This window comes from Octopus sinensis, linkage group LG17, assembly GCF_006345805.1.
Source record: "Octopus sinensis linkage group LG17, ASM634580v1, whole genome shotgun sequence".
Taxonomy (NCBI): domain Eukaryota; kingdom Metazoa; phylum Mollusca; class Cephalopoda; order Octopoda; family Octopodidae; genus Octopus; species Octopus sinensis.
In genome coordinates this window covers 45,649,648-45,674,924 of record NC_043013.1, presented here as the reverse complement: position 1 = coordinate 45,674,924, position 25,277 = coordinate 45,649,648, and the positions used below count along the sequence as shown (strand labels likewise).

The 25,277-nt window shown below is 39.3% G+C and overlaps 1 protein-coding gene across 2 annotated transcripts in view; it reads right to left on the bottom strand.

Moving 5' to 3' along the window:
* Nucleotides 1–25,277, bottom strand: part of LOC115220838 (forkhead box protein K2) — a 132,474-nt gene that overhangs the window by 6,574 nt on the left and 100,623 nt on the right. The window contains exons 3-6 of one of the 2 annotated variants that reach the window (XM_029791017.2): nt 22,454–22,736; nt 17,455–17,648; nt 12,455–12,648; nt 628–906 (exon numbers count right to left, since the gene is read on the bottom strand). In XM_029791017.2, the coding sequence (XP_029646877.1) occupies nt 628–906; nt 12,455–12,648; nt 17,455–17,648; nt 22,454–22,736 (950 nt within the window). The remainder of the gene's footprint in view (nt 1–627; nt 907–12,454; nt 12,649–17,454; nt 17,649–22,453; nt 22,737–25,277) is intronic. The other variant, XM_029791018.2, reaches the window with a different exon arrangement.

The following is a 25,277-nucleotide window of genomic DNA, read 5'->3' as shown; positions in this document are numbered from 1 at the left end:
TCTTGTTGCCAACATACACAATAGACACTTCATGTTAACCTAAGTTAATATATATATATATAGAGAGAGAGAGAACATATAAAAGCAACTCCCTTATTAATCATTTTAAAAACAATAATAAATATGACACACAGCTTTAACTCAATAGCATTCAGGTTCTTCATTGTTCTGAATTAATCATGCTTGTCTTGTAGAATTTCGATGATGTAATTGTTTGTGTTTAGAATGACATTGGAGGATAAATGTGAAAGGCTGAATCTGGCCATAAAACAAGTAGAATATTTGGCAGGCTTAAACCCTTTAGTGCTCAGGTTACTCTGTTAAATGTAATACTTTTTTCACTCAAATTGTTTTGAATTAATCACACATTATCTTACAGCTTTGAAGTTTCAATGGTGAGATAGTTTATTCTTAGAATGCCAATGTAGGTTAGGTGTGAGGGCCCAGATATGGCCGGTTTGAATGTAAAACATGTAGGATATTTGGGCCGGATGTGGCCGGCTTAAACACCAAAGGGTTAAATGATAAGGAGTTATTTTAGCTAAAGAGCTTGCATCTCAATGTCATCTGATTATATTTAAGACAAAAAATAAGACAAATTTTTTTTTTAAAAAAGGTGGGGTTTACCTTGAGTAATCACCGTTTCTTTTTTCAATTCAAAATCAGCGCCGTTTGTTAATACTACTGTATGTCCTGAGGAGCTGGGTCCATTTACAATAACTCTAGCAGGTTCAGACACTAGCACTTTAGGCTTGATAACTGTAGGCAGTTGATGAACTGAAGGGGCATTAGCTGACAAAGATGTAGCTACAGCTGCTGTTGTCATTGATGGTCCTGTTATGATATGTGATGCTGTTGGAATACAAACAAGTTGCCTTGTATTACAACCATGTGTCATCAGAAAAGCTACAATTGATATTTGGAAAAGGTTGAGAACTAGTATCAAAATTAATTCTGAATGGAATAAAAAATATCACGATTCAAACAATTATATATACACTAGCTGGACCCATAAAAAAAATTCACAGAAAACATAAAAAATGTACGGAGATGTACTTGCATAGCAAGTGATTTGATCTGAGATCGTGTGCTGAAACGAAAACAATTGCAGCGTGGAAGGTGTTTGTAAGCCATTTAAGAAACACACAAAAGCCGTTCGATTCACTTCAACATTTAAGTTTAATTAAGAGACGCAGCACGGATTTTTGTCAGTGAACAGGTCGCGGTCTCAAAACGACGAAAATATTTTGACAAATGAAACTTAAATGTTGAAGTGAATCGAATGGCTTTTGTGTGTTTCTTAAATGGCTTACAAACACCTTTCACATAAATAATGTAAGCATCTGTAAATTGTGTGTTGGTGCCATGTGAAATGTTTCTATATTGTGACAGTTACAGAATAATAGAAATACATGTAAAACAGATAACTATATAATCCAACCAAAATATCTCAGGTACACAAACATAAACAGAACTACTATTTAGCCTTAAAACACATCATACATATTCAAAGAACCTTGGCTTAGTGGTACGGAACATTCACCTGGCATTCTTTTATTCCCTTACTTGTTTCAGTCATTTGACGGTGGCCATGCTGCAGCACCAACCTTTAGTCGAAGAAATTGACCCCTGGACTTATTCCCTGTAAGCCTGGTGCTTATTCTATCAGTATCTTCTGCCGAATAGCTAAGTTATGGGGATGCAAATAAACCAACATCAGTTGCCAAACAATGGTGGCAGGGGCACAAATATATATATATATATATATGATAGGCTTCTTTCAGTTTCCACCAAGCAAATTCACTCACAAGGCTTTGGTCGGCCCAAGGCTATAGTAGAAGACACTCTTTAAAGTATAGAGTTGAATTTCATGTAGCCACCTATTGGCAACTTTTCTCCCTCACTCATTTTGTAGGGGGTATTACCCATTTTTCTGGGCTCTTTACGCAGTTTTACCTCATTCGAAATTTGCATTAGTTTTTGTATTGGGAGGAAAAAAAAAAAAACGGAAGGGAGTGGGGGTTGTTTGTAGTTTGTAGAGAAAACATTAAACATGCCTGGAAAAAAAAAACCTGGTCTTTCTCCACTCCAACTAAGAGACATGAAGAACTATGAAAGAAGGCGAATAATTACCGGCAGTGGGGAAGAAGAGAGAACTAGCACTCAATCATTCTAGAACTCCCTGAATAAAAATGTAAATACCTGAAAGACTTTCCCTCTATTCATTACTAAATGCCTTTCCCTCTTCTTCATTGTTAAAAGTGAAGAAGCTAGAAAAGATTGATAGTATTTCAGTCTAATTGTCATTGTAAATGACCAAGGCTTTCCTTTCTCTGTCTCTATCACTTGACTCCTTTTCTCTATGGTTAAGAGAGTGAAGGTGCATGGCTCAGTGGTTAGGGGTATTCGCCCACAATCATGAAGTCATGAGTACGATTCCCTGCAGTATGCTGTGTTCTTGAGCAAGGTACTCTACCTCACCTTGCCGCAGTCCACTCAGCTGGCAAAAATGAGGTGTAGCTGTAATACAAAGGAGCCAGCCTTGTCACATTTTCTGTGTGAGGCTGAATCTCCCTATGAACTACCTTACGGTATGCATGTCTGTGGAGTACTCAGCCACCTGCGCATTAATTTTACAAGCAGATTGTTTGTTGATCAGATAAACAGGAACCTCATCGTCATAACCAACGGAGTGCCATTTTTCAAAAAGTGTGAAATTAAAGGTAATGTTCCATATCGTAAGGCAAAAATGTCATGTGTTTAGTATAAACAGTGAATGCTAAGAAAAAATAATTGCTATTCCGTTGTGTATCCGCCCTCAACTCATGCTCAGTTTGATAAACAACAGCCTATGCATCGGTGTTTATCTGGGGGCTTGGCCTCCAGATCTGTGAGACCCACAAATGCCACTGTTAGGACTGGATTAACACCCATAGTGACCCTAACGACCAAAAAGATTTTCCTGCCCCTATATAGGACCTTTTTGCATTTTCTTCCAACCACTTGAAGGTTTATCATGCTCCAGTCCACTCAGCTGGCCAAAATAAATTTTAGTTGTAATTCAAAGGGGCCAGCCTTGTCATATTCTGTGTGAGGCTGAATCTCCCAGAGGACTACGTTAATGATATGCATGTCTGTAGAGTACTCAGCCACTTGCGAATTAATTTTATCCTCATGTGGTAATAAAAGGTGAAAGTGACATTCAATATTTGCTGTGTCTATGTCTACCTTTTCTTTGGATCTATGTATCTACTGTCTCTCTTATGTTCTCATTCTCTTTCACTTCCTCTATTTCCCTCCTCTCTCCTGCTTTTAATTTATGTGCATGTATCTATGTATCTACTTTTCTTGCAATGTGATAAACATTTAAAAACACAAAACGAATGCCATCATCACTCACTGTCTCTTTCCTCTTTCTTCCTCTCTCAAACATTTAAAAACACAAAACAAACACTGCCACCACTCACTGTCTTTCACTCTCTCCTTTTATCTCTTACTTCCTCTCTGTTCTCCTCTCTCTCGCTTTGCCACTCACTACTTCTTTGAGGTAAGTGTGACACACACGCCAGGTATATACAAAAAGAACAAATTGGCATATTAATATTACTGATAATGTTTGGAAACTTAATAAAAGCTTAAAAGTTTCAGGGTTAAGTTTTTAGGCAGTTTGGTATGAAAAGGATTAAAATAAATTTTTTTGAAAATTGCAACACTTTTCACTGGGAAGCAATAAGTCAATATTTAGCAGAATGTGAAGAAACAATATTTTATAGAGATATATCATCACCAGTATTGAAGAACAACCTCAGGATGCTGGACCTTTCAGGTGAGATGACAAAGGACTGAGACACCTGGTGCCTGGCTATACTCAAAAAAACCCATACCTATTTCTTTACTACCCACAAGGGGCTAAACACAGAGAGGACAAACAAGGACAGACAAACGGATTAAGTCGATTATATCGACCCCAGTGCGTAACTGGTACTTATTTAATCGACCCCAAAAGGACAAAAGGCAAAGTCAACCTCGGCGGAATTTGAACTCAGAACGTAGTGCCAGACGAAATACCGCTAAGGATTTTGCCCAGCGTGCTAACGTTTCTGCCAGTTCGCCACAGCAGAAGTGTTAAGACTGGTCCTTCTGGTTATGTAAAGCATCCATGGCAGTTCCATATGAAAGTGCCTGGGTGACAACAAGTAATAGCACCTATTCAGTGCCATGTAAAAGCTTCCAGCACACTTTGTAAAGTGGGTGGCATTAGGAAGGGCATCCAGCCATAAAAACAAAACAATGCCAAATCAGACTGGAGCCTGGTGCAGCCCACCAGCCTGCCTGGACAACAGACATTAAATGATGATAACGTTCCATGCTGGCATAAGCTGGATGGTCTGAGAGGATCTGATGGGCCTTAAGAAGTGCATTGCGTTCCAGTGTCTACTTTGATATGTGTGCCCTTCCTAACAGAACCATGTTACAGCATGTACGGGGTGCATTTTATCATGCCCTCAGCATCTCGCAACACTAAAAGTCCCAAAGGGGAAGGGGATTAGCTTTATGCAAAGTGATGGGATGGGTAGAGTATGAGATTGGGGGGGAAGGGCATGGAGCAGCAGATTCCTGTAGAAGAGCTGCCTTGGCTACTCACATTTAGAAGAGACAGCAATACTGATTAGTAGGAACTACAGAGATACAAAGTGGTGATGAAGTTTCCAGGAACCCCAGTGGCCCTTCACAAGGGAAGTAGAAGTTAATGGGAACAGAGGAACTAGGAGTGTGGGTAAACAAGGCTCTGTAAGAATATATATATATATACATACATACACCACACACATACTTAAATATCATCATCATTATATAGCATCTGCTTTACATGTTGGCATGGGTTTGACAGTTTGACTGGAACTGGTAAGGCAGGGAGCTGCACCAAGATCCAGTTTGGTTTGGCATAGTTTCTGTGGTAGGGTGCCCTTCCAAACGCCAACCACTTCAAGAGTGTAGTGGGTACTTGTTACATGCCACCATCGCAGGTGCTTTTACATGCCGCTGCCTACGGGTACTAGTTACATGACACCAGCATCAATTCACAAGTCTTCTCAAGCACAGCTTATTGCCAAAGGTCAGTTACTTTTGTCATCTCCTCCGTGAGACCCAACATTCAAAGGGCCCACGTGTGTGTGGAAAGAGAGAAAGCTATGTAATTTTTCTTATTAAAGATTCAACTGATTTAATTAATATATAATTACTTTTGTATTTACGTAAGAATTTTACACTGGTAATCATTAATGATATTATTGAGTGCCATAAACCATTAGGTCGTAAGATTATGCACAGGTTTAATCTCCATATGCATCTTAGTTCAACTTGGCAGAGCATTTGTGATCTACAGAAGGCTGGGAAAAGTAAGGTGGACTAGAGAGAGGATAGTTGTCTATGGTGATGAAATTAAGGGATAGCAGGCCTAAGTAAGAATTATGGGAGAAAATAACAAGGACAAATGAAGCACATTTGCAATTGCTTTGATAACCCTTCAACAGTTGTCAAGCAGATGCCATGGCCTTAGGTCACCTAATAACTAGTGCTAAAGCGCTGACAGTTTGTAAGCTACAGGACTTTAGACTGGTACCACTGTAAGAAAGAATGATGGAGAGCAACAAAATGCAGGTGATGAGGAACCAATAGAAGGTAGAGACATTTATTGAGTAGTGTTTAAGGTGTTGCAGAGAAGAAAGGCCTGAAATTATCTGCTAAAGATACAGCTGAGTTACCTAGCAAAACACTGCAACCAGCTTAACAAACCAAGAAGTGTTACTGCACTTGTAGCTACCTCTTTTACCCAGTAAAGGTACCCAAGTGTATGTTATCAAAAAGTGAAAGTGTTAGTTAAGTAGTAGTGGTGAAAATCTTTGATGATATTGGTTGTACCATTATGTTAGTCTCCTTGAACAGGTTGTTAAAAAAGGAGAGGAAAGTGCAGGATAAGGGTGTAGACAGAAGGAAGGGTACATACAGTAAAGTAAAACTAGAACACCAGGGGATTGTGGTGAATCACATTGTTAAAAGTGTTGACATGGTAACTGGAATGAATATAATTGGTGTGTAATGAGGTGATGTCATGATCAATGGAGAAGAAGTGAAATCTGAAACAGTGCAATGAGTATACAACCAAAAAAATGGAGACTCCAGAGGTGACAAAATTCGTGGAGGATGAAAGTTCAACAATTAAAAATAAGGGTTTTCCCCACAGAATTTGATGGTGAGAGATGGAAATGGAATGGTCATGGGAGGAAGGGCTTTCATTTTAGAAGAATGAGGTCAGTTATTACAAGAACTTGTTAAATTGAGGAGTGAAACTTCAAGCTTGAAAAAAGTGTAAAGATGGATAGAACAGGGCATTTTTATACCGAAATGAAAACAGATAAAAGGGGAAACAAGTGCTGTTATTGGTAGCAGTAGCTCAGTCAACATAAGACAATTTGATCAGTCTGTTGTGTATGGATTTTCACAAAAGATGCAGAACAGGTAGGCAAAGTTGTTTTTTCCCCCCACCTCAGCCATAAGACACCAAGCTAGTTTAGTGAAAAAATACAGGATGTTAGATTGAGCAATGACATAAGGAACTCATTCATTGGAAAGCATGGTGTGGCTTTACTTTTAGTGTTGAACTTGAGGCAGTTGAATCATCGTGTAACATGTTACATTAGTGGTAAAACAACAGATGTGTGGCAGCTGTGGTTGTCAGCCTAATATCAGATTCTTTACAGCTCCATGTGGCTGTAAAAAAAAAAGTTGTTAAGGTACCAACTAATGAAAGGTCAGAACATACTGTCTGACCACAGTGAGGCTTGGGCTAAGCTCCATACTGAAAATAATGGTAATCATCATCATCATCATCATCATCGTTTAATGTCCATTTTCCGTGCTAGCACGGGATGGGCGATTCAACCGTGGTCTGGGAAGCCAGGAGGCTGCACCAGGCTCCAGTCTGATCTGGCAGTGTTTCTACAGCTGGATGCCCTTCCTAACGTCAACCACTCTGTGAGTGTAGTTGTGGTTGGCGTTAGGAAGGGCATCCAGCTGTAGAAAAACTAAAAACAATCTTAGGAAAGGTGAATAGGTTAAGAGAAGCCACAAGTTCTAATATTGATGACACTGATGTAAATGAAATGGTGGATATAGCAGGAGAGCTTTGAGGTCACTTAAGAAATTATGGACTAACCACACGTGTGGGTGACTTGCATCTTTCCCATGGGATATTTTATCACCGATGGGACAAAAGAAGCAGTTTAAAGACTGAATAAGAACCCTTCAAAAATGAAAGATCTCATTGCCCGCCACTCACTTTTGCAGTAACACAGCTGGAAGGAGAAGAATATGGAGGAAAAAATGCACTCAACAACATTAGAAGTATAAAAATAGTGAAATATGCAATGTCATTCCAAGACATTTACATGTTCTGTTTGCAACTGTGCATACACATCAAGGACTGGATGTGTAGCCTCCAGAAGACCTACAAATATTTTTCATTGGAATCAATAAATATCAATACAATACGCATGTGTGATAATATGTACATATTGTTTTAGTAGCTGTGAGTACATGGGTAATTTGGTTGGAGATGATTGGTGAAATACAGTGCGATGTGACAAACACTGCCAGATATGACTGGCCTGGTGCAGCCTTCGGGCTTCCCAGACCCCAGTTGAACCATCCAACCCATGCTAGCATGGAAAGCGGACGTTAAACGATGATGATGATGATGATGATATGCAAATTGAGTATCTGATCCAGATTTTTTCATGATCCATGTTCAGAAGCACAGTGTATGTGTGCTACTTGCCAAAGATTAATATCAAGTCATTATCATTATATGTCCGCTTTCCATGTTGGAATGGGTCGGGTGGGCAGTCATAGACCAAATAAGTCATTTTTGACCTTTTAGCAATTAGACTACTCTGTCAAATGTGATGCTTATTTATTCACATCATTTTCAATCAACCATGCATTATCTTAAATGCTTTGAGATTTCAATGATGTGATTGTTTATTTTTAAAATGACATTTTTAAGGCAGATGTAAGAGGCCAGATCTAGCTGGATTGAACATAAAACAAGTAATATATTTAGGCCAGATATGGCTGATTTAACCCTTTAGTGTTTAAACTGGCAAAATCCGGCCCAATATATTTACATATTTTATATTCAAACTGGCCATATCTAGACTCTCACACCTAACCTACATTGACAGTCTAAAAATAAACAATCACATCATTGAAACCTCAAAGCTATAAGGTAATGCATGATTAATTCAAAACAATTTAAATAAAAAAGCACTACATTTAACAGAGTAATCTGAACACTAAAGGGTTAAATGCTAATGGGTTAAGTTATTGCCCTCCAAGGTAAATCAGGGACCAACCTTCTTTTATATGTTCCATTTTTGGCATTGTTTTTAAAGGATGGACATCCTTAATTCCAACCACTTTACAGAGTGGAGTGGGTGCATTTTATTAGGACAACCAGTAGGTCATCTTGTCCTCATTAAGGCTAAAGTGTCCTTTTCTATGTTCTGTTTGTGCAAGGATAAAGAAGGTAATGGAAGAGAGATTATGGAGCGGGAAATTGTGAGTGACAGAAGACTGAGTGATGAAGAACAACCTCCAGATGCTGAACCTATCAGGCAAGATGACAAAGGACCAAGATGCTTGGTGCCTTGCTGTACTCAAGAAGACCTGTACTCCATAGCAGAAGTGTTAAGACTGGTCCCTCTGGTGGCGAAAAGCACTCATGGCGGTGTCATGTAAAAATGCCCATGCAGTATCACATAACGGCACCTGAGCAATGCCTTGTAAAAGTGCCCATGTGGTGCCGTGGAAAAGCATCCATGTGATGCCACATAAAACCAACCCAGCACACTCTGTAAAGTGGTTGGCATTAGGAAGGGCACCCAGCCATAGAAACCATGCCAAATCAGACTGGAGTCTGGTGCATCGCACCAGCTTGCCGGCTCTGGTCAAACTGTCCATCCCATGCCGGCATGGACAATGGACATTAAATGATGATGATGTTGATGAGATTATACAGGAGAGACAGTGATTAAGCAACTACAAGTTGATAAAGAGATTCATCATCATCATCATCGTTTAACGTCCGTTTTCCACGCGAGCACGGGTTGGACGGTTCGACCGGGGTCTGGGAAGCCAGGGGCTGCACCAGGCTCCAGTCTGATCTGGCAGAGTTTCTACAGCTGGATGCCCTTCCTAACGCCAACCACTCCGCGAGTGTAGTGGGTGCTTTTTACGTGCCACCTGCACAGGTGCCAGGGGAGTTCGGCATCGGCCACGATCGGTTGGAGCTTTTAACGTGCCACCGGCACAGAAGCCAGCCAAGGCGGGGCTGGCAACGGCCACGTTCGGATGGTGCTTTTTATGTGCCACGTGTCACATGATGAGTAGCATGATAAGGAAAGACAGAACGATGGAAGTTTGAGTAAGAGGAGAGACAGTGAGCGATGTATGTCAACAAGGATGGAGTAATATGAATAAGGGTTGTCGGTTCAAGCAATGAGAAAGTAACAAGGAAAAGCGAGAGAGAACAACAGCTGGCAATAAAGAGGTATGATGGTAAGAGGGGTGCAGAATATGGACAGATCCAATGCTAATCCTTGTTAGTGTGATGGGAAATAGATAAAGGATGTGGATTGGAGAGTGGTGTTACAAACACAGAAAGATCCAAATCTCAACAACCATCGCTGCCAGGATTCTAACATCTATTTTACCATGTTTGCATCGATGAATGGTTCTTCCTTAGCATAACCTGTTATCAATCATCACAGCTCTTTGTCATCTCCATGAAATTTAGCTTTTTGAAATCAGTTTTCATTACTTCATTCCATGTTTTTCTAGGTTTCCCACCTAACAGAGCTTATATCCACTTCAAGAGCTCAGCTATTCTTTATCCTCTATACTAGCACTATGACCCGACAACACTGGGTCATAGTGCTAGTGCATGCGCACATACACACGAGTACTGTCCAAATCTCCGACCAGTCACATACAGCTAGCTGGCATTCAGTTGGTGTATCATGTTTTGGACATTTTGATTGGGTTTTGGATAGAAAATTCACCAAAAATCACTTCTATTGATTTTTTTCTAATTGCTTCACGGGGTGACTGAGGAAAGGTAAAGATGTGCACGACCACCCTTGGACGGTTTTAAATGACCATAGAAAGTGCGAGCCCTCTAACTGAAAAATTGTGGATTTGTATAAAGGACACAAACGCAGACATTTTGCCGTTTATATATAGAGAGATAATCCTTAGTCCATACCAAGTGAGTCTTCTTTCTCGCAGACTACATCCGATTCCTCTTACAGCCAGCATTTGTTTCATCATTCATACATGCCAACACTACACACCCAGCAGACCCTACACTTTTTCTAACCTTTACAAATGTATCACATCCAAGGCCCACGTTTTGTTACCACGCAGCAAACATCAGATATCTGCCCTTTATTCCAAGAGGAAGAAACCCTTTGTTGCCAATAGAGGTAATAGCTTCTAGAAATTTTGCTACCTTTGCTTTCAGAATACCTGCTTCCACTACTTATTAGGTCCTCCTTTTCTTACCTAGGAAACAAAAGCTATCGTCTACTTTTATGGATTTTTCTGGATATTTGTAAAAATATTTTTCCCATGTGCTTTGACTAATGACACCTGTACATTTGCTACACATGCAGTCTATCTTCTCTGTCAGCTACCTTCTGATCCCACTACACCACTTGAAATTTCTACCAATTCTTTTTCTGCAGAACAATTGGCTTGATGACAGCAGGGTGCTGCCTTCTTTCCTACTTAACAAAACTTTTAATCTTTGCTAAATTTACTTTGAGACTACTTAAGTCTAGCTTATTCCCTAAGTCTTCTATAGATTCAGTTATGGTCATCGGCATAGAAAGAGTTCTCACAAACAACTGGTCTTCTGTTATTATGGCTTGGAGAACTACAATAAACAAGAGGTGTTGAGAAATGAACCCTGGTGGACACCAACTTGTAAGCTAAATTTCTTTCTGAACTCATTGCTAACGCTTGCTTTACTGACTGCAGTTCTCTATATGGCTGGCATAGCTCTCACAAGTCATTCATCCACCCCAGGTTTTTTTTAAAGACCACCAGATTACAGAGTGAGTGATTCTCTCAAATGCCTTTTCCAGGCCAACAAAAGTTAAACACAGTAGCAGCTTCTAGCTAAGCACTTCTGCAGATGTCTCACTACGAAACAAGCATTAGTAATACTTCTTCACATAAAGCTAAACTGCATCTTAGATAAGCTAATTCTATTCCTAATCAGTTGTGTTAAATTTCTTTCTGTATCTTTCATAATTTGGCCCAGCAGTTTTGGTACCCACAGTAGTGGCTTCTTTCTAGAGCATCTCTTTCACCCCTGTATAAGATGATGATACTGTTAATCCAGTCATTAGGTGAGATTATTTCTAGCCACTTACTTGCCTTACACATTCTCTCCATTTATCTCCCCATGTGTGTATGCTTGCTAATTTAGTATGCACTAGCATTATGACCCGGCAACACCGGGTCATAGTGCTAGTGCATGCATATACAGCTGCGTGCGTGCGCACATACACGCGGGTACTGTCCAAATCTCCGACCAATCACATACAGCTAGCTGGCATTCAATTGGCGTATCAAGTTTCAGGCATTTTGATTGGGTTTTAGATAGAAAATTCACAAAAAAAAGTCAATTCTTTTGATTTTTTAATGGCTTTGCGAGGTGACTAGGGAAATGTGAAGATGTGCACAACCACCCTTGGATGGTTTTGAATGACCATAGAAAGTGCGAGCCCTCTAACTGAAAAACTGTGGATTTGTATAAAGGACACACACACACACACATACAGACATTTTGCCGTTTATATATATAGAGATTATGAGTTCAAGTTATTACAACTACTGAGTATAACTTGAATGACATCACAAAGGGTTTTGGAAGCACTCCGTCGGTTACGACGATGAGGGTTCCGGTTGATCTGAATCAACGGAACAGCCTGCTAGTGAAATTAACGTGTAAGTGGCTGAGCACTCCACAGACACGTGTACCCTCAACGTAGTTCTCGGGGATATTAAGCGTGACACAGAGAGTGACAAGGCTGGCCCTTTGAAATACAGGTACAACAGAAACAGGAAGTAAGAGTGAGAGAAAGTTGTGGTGAAAGAGTACAGCAGGGCTCACCACCACCCCCTGCCGGAGCCTCGTGGAGCTTTAGGTGTTTTCGCTCAATAAACACTCACAACACCCGGTCTAGGAATCGAAACCGCGATCCTATGACCGCGAGTCTGCTGCCCTAACCACTGGGCCATTGCGCCTCCACTTATAATACACAAAGGGTACAGGTATATCACAAATGATATACCTGTAGAAAGAGTTTGTGTGGAAACAACTTACCTGATGGTGAACCTGGAGCTGATTGGCTAACACGTAATTCTGAAGTGATGCGACTATTAACTTGCTGTTGATTACTATTTGGTGTTGTTATAACCTCCGTTTCGGGGACTGATTCTGGGATTGGACTACTATCCCGAGAAAGGCTGTCAGGAGTAAATGCCCCACTTACATGGCTTGGCGATGTTGGTGCAGATCTAGAAGACAAAGAAATACAAGTTTTAGAGAATGGACAAAAGGGAATGGAGAAAAAAAAGGGAAGAAAAAAAAAACTGATTCACAGGTTCTTAACAATCAAAATTCAAATAGTGTTCACCAATATCTGTTGATTTGGTCATTAAACTTCAAAATTTTGTTTTGTGGTTGTTTTAATAGGTCCCATATACAACCGGACACCCTTCTTGTTGCCAACCCTCACTTCAGACAAGTTTTTCACAGATGAATGGAAACGGCTGATACCATTTGTATAACAACGATACTCATGTACTACCATGCAACGTTGTGGCAAGGAAACACTAACACACACACACACACACACACACACACACATGGCGGGCTTCTTTCAGTTTCCCATCCACCAAATCTCATCACAAAGATTTGATCAGTCCAAGGATATTCAAGATGTCATGCAGTGGGCATTGAACCCAAAACCACATGGTTGGAAAACAAACTTCTTAAGCAAACAGCCTGTGCATATATATGTGTGCATGTGAAGGCACGTGACCTAGTGGTTAGTCTGTTGCACCCACAATAGCTAGAGCACTATATCCCTGAACAAAGCACTTCATTTCATGTTGCTCCTGTTCCCTTTTCAATCAATGGGGAATGTTGGCCTGCTTTACTAGCCTGCATGGTGGCATCATTCAAAAGGCTAAACCAATGCAAAGCGCATTGTGACCAGCAATGTGTAACCACACGATAGTCTGGTCGGTCACAATTACATGATACACACACACACATATATATATATACATACATGATCACGTGACCGATCAGACCATCAGATGTTGTTACACATCGCTGGTCACAATGCGTTTGCATTGTTTTAGCCTTAGAATGACGCCACCCCGCTGGCTAAGCGAGCAGGCCAACAGAAGAAAGAGTGGTGAAAGAGTACAGCAGGGATCACCACCCCCTGCCGGAGCCTCGTGGAGCTTTTAGGTGTTTTTGCTCAATAAACACACACGACGCCCGGTCTGGGAATCTAAACCGCGATCCTGCGACCGCGAGTCCACTGCCCTAACCACTAGGCCATTGTGCCTCCACATATATACATACATACATACATACCTAAACTACACACACCCATATATCTACTAATAGCTACTAATAGCTTCCTGCTTTTACGATACTTGAACAGGCATATTTATAAAATACACCATGTATCTTTTTACTGCTACTCTACCTCCCACCACCAAATACTACAGTCCACAACTGACAAAGTAAGCCCAGTGTCTGTTGAGATCTGAACTGACACTGTTGAGATCTCAATACATTGAAAGCAATGTATTATCCTCATGAGTATTAATTCAAATTTAATAGAAATCCTTGAATTCAACAAATTTTAAAAACCATGTAGCTTATTCCAAAAGTATTTATATTCAATTATAAAATTTGATAATAACCTTGAAGATTAAAATAGCATTACAGAAATTCAAGAGAGAAATAAGAAAAATAAAATTAATGTCCTCTGTTTTTGATTTGAAATTTTTTTTTTAAACCAATTTTAGAAATTATTGAGCAAATGAAAAAATATTTAGCAAACATTATATAGTGAGATGACTTCTTTTTAAATAAAAATTATATACATTACATAATGAACAGAAAAACTATGTAATAAAAAATTCATGGCAAGAGGGAGAAGGGAGACAACTCTGAAATCTCAACCTGGCAACGTTTTTATAATGAATTATGCTGTTCTTTTCCCTACTAATTTCATCCTTACAATGTCTAATATTCCACAATTAATTTAGAATTTGGAACAGATATCATTTCACTCTTATAAGATGATATTTAATGCATTTTGGTAAATTGTGACAAAGTTGTGTGAACCTAACATCAAAATCATTATTAGCAGTTCACTAAATTATACACTAAATTTCATGCATTAAATTATTATTGTTATAATGAATATGAAATCATTTACTTTTTATATTTAATAATTAATACTTATAGTTTCAGGATGAGTAGGTACTGCCTACCTTGTCTATCAAATACAAATCACTGATGGATGCATGTATAAATTTCGTGTTCATACATTTAATTGTATTTTCTTTCAGTTTCTTTATGTTATATTGCTGGTTTCACTTCACAAGAAAAAATTTACATAACTAACTAGTGTAACAATTGTAAAATCGACTTTGTTGGCCAAACTACTACTAAGAGGATATGAAAGAAATCTAGGAAAAAATTTTTAAATTGCATTGCAATGTCAGAATTTACTGTAAATTTCGTTGAAAACTTCTTCTTCAGCAATTCTGTTGTGATTATCATCATTATTTTGGCAAATATCTCAATCTTGTTTAGTAGTTGGGCGAGGAAACATCTTTCATCATTACATAAGAGATGATATGTAAATGTTGAAATACCCAGATGCAATAATTGCATGCAAATTCAAGATCTTTAAATGTTTTTCTTTCTGTCTATAGCTTTTAGAACCTATTTAACTCCCTGAAACACAGTGTACGTAGGGATTATGAAGCTGATTTGAAGTTGACTCTCATTTCACCAATAGACAAGATATTGGTTTCAAATTTTGACACAAGGCCAGCAATTTTAGGGGAAGGAGTAAGTCAATTACATTGACCCAACTTTCAACTGGTACTTATTTTATGGACCTCAAAAGGATGAAATGCTAAGTCAACTTCAGGAATTTGAACTTGGAACATAAAGACAGACAAAATACTGCTAAGCATTTTTCCCGGTGTGCTAATGGTTCTGCCAGCTCACCACCTTACCAACAGAATGGATATTGGGTTCAATCCGTACTTCATCACTCTCTACTCTTTCTCCTAGCATAAAGTTTCCCCCTCCCCTATTAAGGTTCCTAGTTTTACAAGCTGCATGGTAACCACATTAGTGCTAGTGGCATAAAAGAAAGCAACCAATGCACCTGTAATATGGTTGACCTGATGAAGGGCATCCAGCTATAGAAGCCATGCCAACACAAACTAGAATATGATGCTGTCTTTGGACCCATTGGATCTTGTCAAACCATCCAATCTATACCTACATGGAACATGGACGTTAAACATGATTACCTTTAAGATGACCACATACTTACACACAGAAAGAAAGAGATGCAAAAAGAGAAGTGCTGGCATTAGGAAGGGCATCCAACAGTAGAATACTGCTTCAATGGACCTCACTGATCAAACCCATACCAGCAGAGAAGTGGACATGATGATGATGATGAATACAGTATTTTAAGAATAAAATTGATCATAACTTTTATCTTCCACTTGTTTCAGTCATTAGACTGGCTGTGCTGGGGCACTGCCCTGAAGAATTTTTAGCCAAATGAGTTGACCCTAGTACTTCTTTTAAGACTGGCACTTATTTTATCAGTCTCTTTTACCAAACCACTAAGTTATGTGGATGTAAACACACTAACATCAGTTGTCAAGTGGTGGGACGGACACACACACACACATGGTAGGCTTCTTTCAATTTCCATCTACCAAATCTACTGACAAGGCTTTGGTCGGCCCAACACTAAAGTAGAAGACACTTGCCCAAGGTGTCATGCAGCAGGACTGAACCCTGAACTGTGTGTCTGGGAAGCAAGTTTCTTACCACACAGCCAAAAACTTTAGTCGATGAAAGTCGGCATGGTCAAGTAAGGAGGATATCTGAGAACCAGCTTTGGTCAGTGGTTCATATCTTGACAGTGGCACAACACAAGTGTCCCATGGCATGAAATCCACCAGACACAGGAAATACTATAAATGACACATAAATTTCAGTTTAAAGCTAATGTATATGTCCTACAAATGTAGAACAATGTAAAAGTGATACATAATTCATTGGCTTCTAGTGCTGTGTTTAATTCTTGTTCCAAGAAAAGTTACTTGCAACATTACATGGTCTTCTTTCAATCGACTTGACCAAAGTTAAGTATCAGGCCAATGAACAGCAATAACTGATAAAAGGACATGAAACACAAGGTTAGTGGACAGCAGAGATGCACAGGAAAAAATATAGTTTAATCCTTTAGCATTCAAACCAGTCATATATCTGGCCTGAGTTTTCTACCTCCTTTGGGTTCAAGCCAGCGAAATCCAGCTTCTCACACATAGCCTACAACATCATTCCTAAGGTAAAGAGCCACATCACGAAAATCTCAGTTAGGAGTTAATGCATTCAAAACCATCCGAACATGGCCGTTGCTAGCGCCGCCCCGACTGGCCTCCGTGCTGGTGGCATGTAAAAAGCACCATCCGATCGTGGCCATTGCCAGCCTCATCCGGCCTCTGTGCCGGTGGCATGTAAAAAGCACCATCTGATCGTGGCCGTCTGCCAGCCTCGTCTGGCACGTAAAAAAGCACCTACTACACTCACGGAGTGGTTGGCGTTACGAAGGGCATCCAGCCATAGAAACATTGCCAGATCAAACTGGGCCTGGTGCAGCCTTCTGGTTTCCCAGACCCCAGTTGAACCGTCCAACCCATGCTAGCATGGAAAGCGGACACTAAACGATGATGAAAACAGTGTGAACAAATAAGCATTTCATTTGACAGAGAAATGTGAATGCTAAAGTATTCACATTTAGCATTCACAGTATTCTGTCAGAAGTAATGCTTTTTTTCTTCACATTGTTTTGCATTAATCATGTACTATTGGACTTGAATTCAGTAGGAAGAAGTGCTGCTAAGCATTTTGTTCGACACACTGACAATTCCAACAGCTGCATTTTACTTGAAATTAAATAATAATAAAACAACAGTCAAAAATTTCATAACAAATCACAAAGAGTGTTATCCTACAATTTAGTAATTCCTTACCTTGTAGACAGGCCACCATAAGGAGTTCTAAAGCAAGGCACTCCTCTTTGCCTTCTTCGTCTAAATGCCTGAGCAGTAAGTTTACTTTCTGATGCTTGGTCGATTCGCCAGAAAGAACCTTTACCTGGTTCTTCCTGAGACCGTGGAACTTTAACAAAATACCGATTCAAAGAAAGATTGTGACGAATGGAATTCTGAAAATACCATAAAATGTAATTATTTATCTCTTTTGGCAAATGCAAGAAACAGAATTTACACTTAAGAGTGGGAAATAAAATGTACAAAATTTTCAAAGAATCAAAGAGCAAAAAATTTTGTTGTTCAAATAAAATATTTTAAAAATGGCTTCTTATTAGTGTAATTTTAGAAACTGAACCAGAAAATTCATGATGAGAAATTAATTCAATTACTTAAGAACTGTTAAATCATGTTTTTCCTTAAAAACTGAATATATTGTATGTAGAAGATGTACAGGAGCCATAAAGACTACAGATATTTGAGAAAGTCCCCAACAGGTGTGGCTGTGTGGTAAGTAGCTTGCTTACCAACCACATAGTTCCGGGTTCAGTCCCACTGCGTGGCATCTTGGGCAAGTGTCTTCTGCTATAGCCTCGGGCCAACCAATGCCTAGTGAGTGGATTTGGTAGACGGAAACTGAAAGAAGCCTGTCCTATATATGTATATATATGTGTATGTGTGTGTATGTTTGTGTGTCTGTGTTTGTACCCCAAGCATTGCTTGACAACCGATGCTGGTTTACGTCCCCGCCACTTAACAGTTCGGCAAAAGAGACTGATAGAATAAGTACTGGGCTTACAAAGAATAAGTCCCGGGGTAGATTTGCTCGACTAAAGGCGGTGCTCCAGCATGGCCGCAGTCAAATGACTGAAACAAGTAAAAGAGAAAAAAAGGCTCTCTGAAAGTAGTAGATAATCTTGGTTGCCTCGGTGACCAAATTAAACAGTGGAGGTGGATGTATTGAAACCCTTTACTTCTGTTGAAACCAAAGGTTTCTCTCACTCCAATTGAAAAGGAAGAGTGTATGATCCATGTATGCAAACTGTGATACTACATGGTAGACAGAGAGGAACCTTGAATGCAGAGGACGTGCAAAAACTAGAGGAACAAAGCTGGTATACTACACTGGATGTGCAATACCAGTGTGCATGTACAACAGAGCATTAGCACATTGAGAGAAATAAGAGAGATTAGATGGCATATGCAAGAGAGAACACTACTCATTTGGTTTTGTTATGCATGTTATGGATGAGGCTGATCTCAAAATACTGAGCCTTACAAAGATGACAAAGGATCAAGATAAGAGCTGCATTGCTGTACTGAAGAGGACTCACTGTGCCACAACAAAACCCTCAAATGAAAGTGCCACATAAAAAGCATTGGTGATGGTGCCACATAAAAAGCACCCAGTACACTCTGTAAAGTGGTTGATATTAAGAAGGGCATCCAACCGTAGAAACCAAACCAAATCAGACCATAGAACTTGGTGTGGCCCCTGGCCTAGCAAGCTACTGTCAAACCATCCAACCTATGCCTGCATGGAAAATGGATGTTATACGTTGATGACAATGACATCGTATATAAAATAAAATCTTTCTTTTAATATAATATGAATTATGCAATAGGGGCTCTATGGTAAAAACTGAATTAGTATAACATCCTTAATGCTGCTTCCATTGCATAATCCAGGGTTTATTTTGCTTGTGCAGTGCCTTGGAATACCAGTGTATACTTCAGACAAGTTGATTCAATTTCGTTTTGGAAGTGACATGAAACATGACACGAGTACATGACATTGAGAAGCCACAACCACGAAATACTGATCTGTCACTCTCACGGTCACTTCTGGTGCGATTTCATTTCACCTAGCTCTGAAGTGTATTATATTTCTTAGCACAATACATCTACAAAGTGATTTTCCTGGATAACAACAGCAGCTTATGGCATTTCAACTACACAAGCGCACACATTAAATGTTACATTAATAAAGTCTTTATCTAATTCATTTACTTGTTTCAGTCATTTGACTGCGGCCATGCTGGGGCACCGCCTTTAGTCAAGGAAATCGACCCCAGGACTTATTCTTTGGAAGCCTAGTATTTATGCTATCAGTCTCTTTTGCCAAACCGCTAAGTTACGGGGACGTAAACACACCAGCATCGGTTTTCAAGCGATGTTGGGGGAGAGGGGCAAACACAACACACACACACATATATATATATATATATATATATATATATATATACGACGGGATTCTTTCAGTTTCCGTCTACCAAATCCACTCACAAGGCTTTGGTCGGCTCGAGGCTATAGCAGAAGACACTTGCCCAAGGTGCCACGCAGTGGGACTGAACCCGGAACCATGTGGTTCGTAAGCAAGTTACTTACCACACAGCCACTCCTACACCTATATATATATTTTTAGACTCTAAACATATCCAACATCTTAGAGAGAAACATTTTACTTATGTAAATAGCTTTAGTACAATGTAACAAGGAAGTAGCATTAGCTGGCTGTGTTGAGCTCAGTTTCTCTAGCAGAGGTTTATGAAATAAACTCAGGTGTCTCTCAATTACTAAACATCTTGAAAGTTAGGATAAGTCAAAGTACACTGTGACATTGTAGACATTAGATATAAACAGAAGTTGTTAGCAGCAACTTGTACTCCACTGGTTTATAGAATCATCATCATCATCATTGTTTAATGTCCGTTTTCCATGCAAGCATGGGTTGGACGGTTCAACTGGGGTCTGTGAAGCCAGGAGGCTGCATCAGGCCCAGTCTGATCTGGTAGTGTTTCTACGGCTGGATGCCCTTCCTAACGCCAACCACCCCGTGAGTTTAGTGGGTGCTTTTTACGTGCCACCCACACAGGTGCCAGGCGGAGCTATACTAGTTTCAAATTTTGGCACAAGGCCAGTATTTTCAAGAGCGGGATTAGGTCAATTACATCGACTCCCAGTGCTGAAATGATACTTATTTTATCAAGCCTGAAAGAATGAAAGGCAAAGTCAACCTCAGTGGAATTTGAACTGGGAACATAAAGATGGACAAAATGCTTATTAAGCATTTTGCCCAGCATGCTAATGATTCTGCCAACTTGCCACTTTACTGGTTTACGTAATATTGGAAGTAGAACACCACAGCCTTTGTCACAGCTTTTAATTGGAAGCTAACTAATAAAACTCTGTTTTGTCTTCTTTCTTTTTTTCTTTTTTTTGTTACCTGGTACCAGTAATTGGGCTGTGACCATGCAGGGACACTGCTTTTTGAGGGTTTTAATTGATTATATCTTAATAATTTGTTTTATTTACTAATACTACTACTACTAATAATAATAATAATAATAATAATAATCATCATCATCATCATCATCATCGTTTAACGTCCGTTTTCCGCGCTAGCACGTGTTGGACGGTTCGACCGGGGTCTGGGAAGCCAGGGGCTGCTCCAGGCTCCAGTCTGATCTGGCAGAGTTTCTACGGCTGGATGCCCTTCCTAACACCACAATAATAATAATAATGATAATAATAATAATAATACTACTTGTGCCTTGTGTACCCTTATCAGACGGGTAGTCATGATGGGTATGCTGGGCTTCGTATATTTTACCCCAATGTCACTTTGATGGCATGCACTGCTCTCTCACTCAATAATAATAATAATAATAATAATAATAATAATAATAATAATAATAATAATAATAATAATCCTTTCTATTATAGGCACAGGCCTGAAATTTGTGGGAAGGGGATAGTTGATTACATCAACCCCAGTACTCAACCCCAAAGGGATGAAAGGTAAAGTTAACCTTGGCGGAATTTGAACTCAGAACATAGCGACAGGCAAAATACCACTAAGTATTTCATCCAGTGTGCTAACAATTCTGCCAACTCACCGCCTTCTTCTTCTTGGTGATAGTAGTAGTAGTAGTAGTAAAATTATTGTGTATAATTCCCAAATGCATTACAACTTATCAAAGGTGCATGTGTAGTACGTAGAATTATGTACAAATGTCAGGAAAGTGAACGAGACACGATATACATGTGCACATGCATATGAAGGGGGTGGGATATCAGGTGTAGTGTTGGCAAATTTCAGGAAGCATGGAGGTTTTAGAAGATGCAATGTCTCAGCAGCTAGCAACTGATGCAGGTAGTTTGTTCCATGCTTCAGCAACTCTGAATGTGAAAAAATGTTTCTGAAAGTCATGGGAGCTATACTCTTTTCTGGATTTGTAAGCATGCTCATGTGTGTGTTAGACACATGGAATTCAATTTACTACTTATTTTATCATCCTTGTAAGATGCAAAGGCAACGAAAACATGAATATATAAAGGGACATAATCAGAACATAACTAAATATCACATATTTCTGTTCCATGCATCAAGTCTAACACCCCATGGTCATAAATACATGTTTCTTTACAACCCACATGGGGCTAAACATAGAAGGGACAAACAAGGACAGACAAACGGATTAAGTCGATTACATCAACCCCAGTGTGTAACTGGTACTTAATTTATTGACCCTGAGAGGATGAAAGGCAAAGTCGACCTCGGCGGAATTTAAGCTCAGAACGTAATGGCAGGCTACGCATTTCGCCCAGCGTGCTAACGGTTCTGCCAGCTCGCCACCATGGTCATAAATACATGAACACGCACACCTGATAGCTTCCATGCATTTTCTGTTTACCAACTTTCAGTCAAAATTCAATGGTCAATCTCTGTGGCTATTGCAGGAGATATAGCTCAAGGTGCTGGACAGCAAGGTTGAACCCAAAACTACTTGACTGCAAACACTCCACCCGTCATATACAACTGACATTAAAAAGGTTCACTTAAATCACACTCAACTGAGAAGGAAAAAAAGGAAAGAACAAATGCACCAAATTATGTTAATCACCATAGATAGAATTTCAAATAGTGAAACATTCCTTGCATTGATCCATTTAGCTTAATCGCAAACAAAACACTCACCTGCCATCCTTTGTCAGCTGTTCGATAATATGGATAGTTCTTTGTGATATATGCATAAATCCCACTCAATGTAAGTTGTTTGTCTGGAGCAGAAGATATAGCTTGAACAATGAGTTGGGCATATGAATATGGTGGTTTTGATTCGTCCTTAGGGCTTTCTCCAGAGAGTTGTGGGCCATCTTTCTCATCTTTTGTATGTACATCATAAACTGCTTCAGTAATATCTGGCAGAAGGCGATGACTTGAACCACCCCGAGGGCTGTTTGGACAAGAATTTGCCGCACTGTAACAAAATATTTTGTAAACATTAGTCCTTGTTGAATATAGTATAATGTACAGTACAAAACAATATCAAATACAGAAAAGCATTCTAATATTAAGTAACATTTTTAGAATAATTTATTCTAATATTTATTCTAAATATTAAGTTCTTTTGATTTAAGAGGTCAATAAAAGCAATTTTCAAAAATTATTCCATCCTTTTTTTATTTTCCTTTCTGTTTTCTTTAACAGGAAAAATTATCTTCAGTTCAAAAAGAACACAATTTCCAAAAGACACTCAGATACAGAACTGTTAAAATAATTACTTGAATAAACTAATGTTACACTCCAAATATTTTGAGGTTTGACCTATGAAAACTAAAATTTTAATATCGGTTTCTGGACAGAGATTTTATTTCAAAAGGTCAAAGATAAATATATATAATTAAATGAAAAAACAAAGCACAAATCAGGAGACTTACTTATTCCATACTGTCTATATCACCCTCTTTCTCTCTTTTCTTTTACTTGTTTCAGTCATTTAACTGCGGCCATGCTGGAGCACTGCCTTTAATCGAGCAACTAGACCCAAGGACTTATTCTTTGTAAGCCCAGTACTTATTCTATCGGTCTGTTTTGCCGAACCGCTAAGTTACGGGGACGTAAACATACCAGCATCGGTTGTCAAACAATGCTAGGGGGACAAACACAGACACACAAACACACATATATATATATATATATATATATACATTATATACGACAGGCTTCTTTCAGTTACCGTCTACCAAATCCACTCACAAGGCATTGGTCGGCCCGGGGCTATAGTAGAAGACATTTGCCCAAGGTGCCACGCAGTGGGACTGAACCCTGAACCATGTGGTTGGTTAGCAAGCTACTTACCACACAGCCACTCCTGCACCTAATATATTTTTTTAAAAAGTTACAAAACCAATAGCTTGCTTTCCCCTATATTTCTTTCTGATTTGAGCACAAAGCCAGCAATTTTGAAACGAGAGAACAAAGCAATGACATTGACCCCCAGTATTTGACTGGTACTGCATTTTATCATCTCTGGAAGCATGAAAGGTAAAGTTGACATCAAAGAGATTTGAATTCTGAATGTAAAGAACTGGAACAAGGCCAGCAATTTTGGGGGAGGGGGTAAGTTGTTTGCATCAACCCCAGTATTCAACTGGTACTTATTTTATCAAGTCTGAATGGATGAAAGGCAAAATCAACCACGGCAGAATTTGAACTGAGAACATGAAGACAGACGAAATGCCGTTAAGCATTTTGCCTGGTATGCTAATGAGTTTGCTGTCTTAATTGGCACTAATATTGCAAAGCAATTTTGTCTGACACTGTAACAATTCTGTTAACTCACTGCTTTTCCCACTTCATTTGGTATTTACCAAAAGAGCAGTAGACATGGACATATTATAAGGACAATCCCATAGGGGTTTACATAGAATTCTAAAAAAAAATATGGCATAAAATAGTATATGAAAGGAATGCAGTGAGAGTTTTTTGCTTTTAAATTAATTGTGGATTGTTCTTAAATATCTTTGAATTTAGCAGGAATTAAATTCAAATAGAACCTTGCAACACACCATACATTAAATGCAGAATTATCTCTATTTCTAGCACACAGATATCACGTGATCACGTGACCGACCAGACCATCAGATGTTGCTACACATCGCTGGTCACAATGCGTTCGCATTGTTTTAGCCTTCGAATGACGCCACCCCGCTGGCTAAGCGAGCAGGCCAACAGAAGAAAGAGGGGGAGAAAGAGTGGTGAAAGAGTACAGCAGGGATCACCACCCCCTGCCGGAGCCTCATGGAGCTTTAAGGTGTTTTCGCTCAATAAACACAAACAACGCCCGGTCTGGGAATCGAAACCGCGATCCTACAACCGCGAGTTCGCTGCCCTAACCACTAGGCCATTGCGCATCCACAGCACACAGATATAGCATTTGTATTTCTAACTTCTGGATTTTTCTTTCCCCACTAATTTCCAGTTCCAGACTTTAGAAGTAAAAAAAAAAAAAAAACAGTTTTAGAGAAGAAACATAAAGTGTAAATGTCTGAGATGAATTATAATCAATAAAATCATAAATTTTTTTGGCTCATTGACTTGATTTTCAACGATAAACTTTTGAGTATTTACATCAGTACTGTTTTAATCGGAGACCGAAGTAATCTAATAATAATTATAGGTATATGTAGTAAAAACAAATTATGATCTAACGTTGATAGATTTAAAAGGCCAAACAATGCAAATAGATTTTAAGATGAGGTAACATAACCTAAAAGTGAGTTATCTGGTAATCTTTCTCTCTCTTCTTCTCTTTTGCGCCCTTTTAAAGCCTAGCCAGGCTCATGGGCCCGGTTTCCCGGTTTCTATGGCGCATGTGTTCCCCAGTCCATCGCAGCGTTACTCATTTTTGCCAGCTGAGTGAACTGGAGCAACGTGAAATGAAGAACACAACACATTGCCCGGTCCAGGAATCGAAACCACAATCTTACGATCATGATGCTGACAGCCTAACCACTAA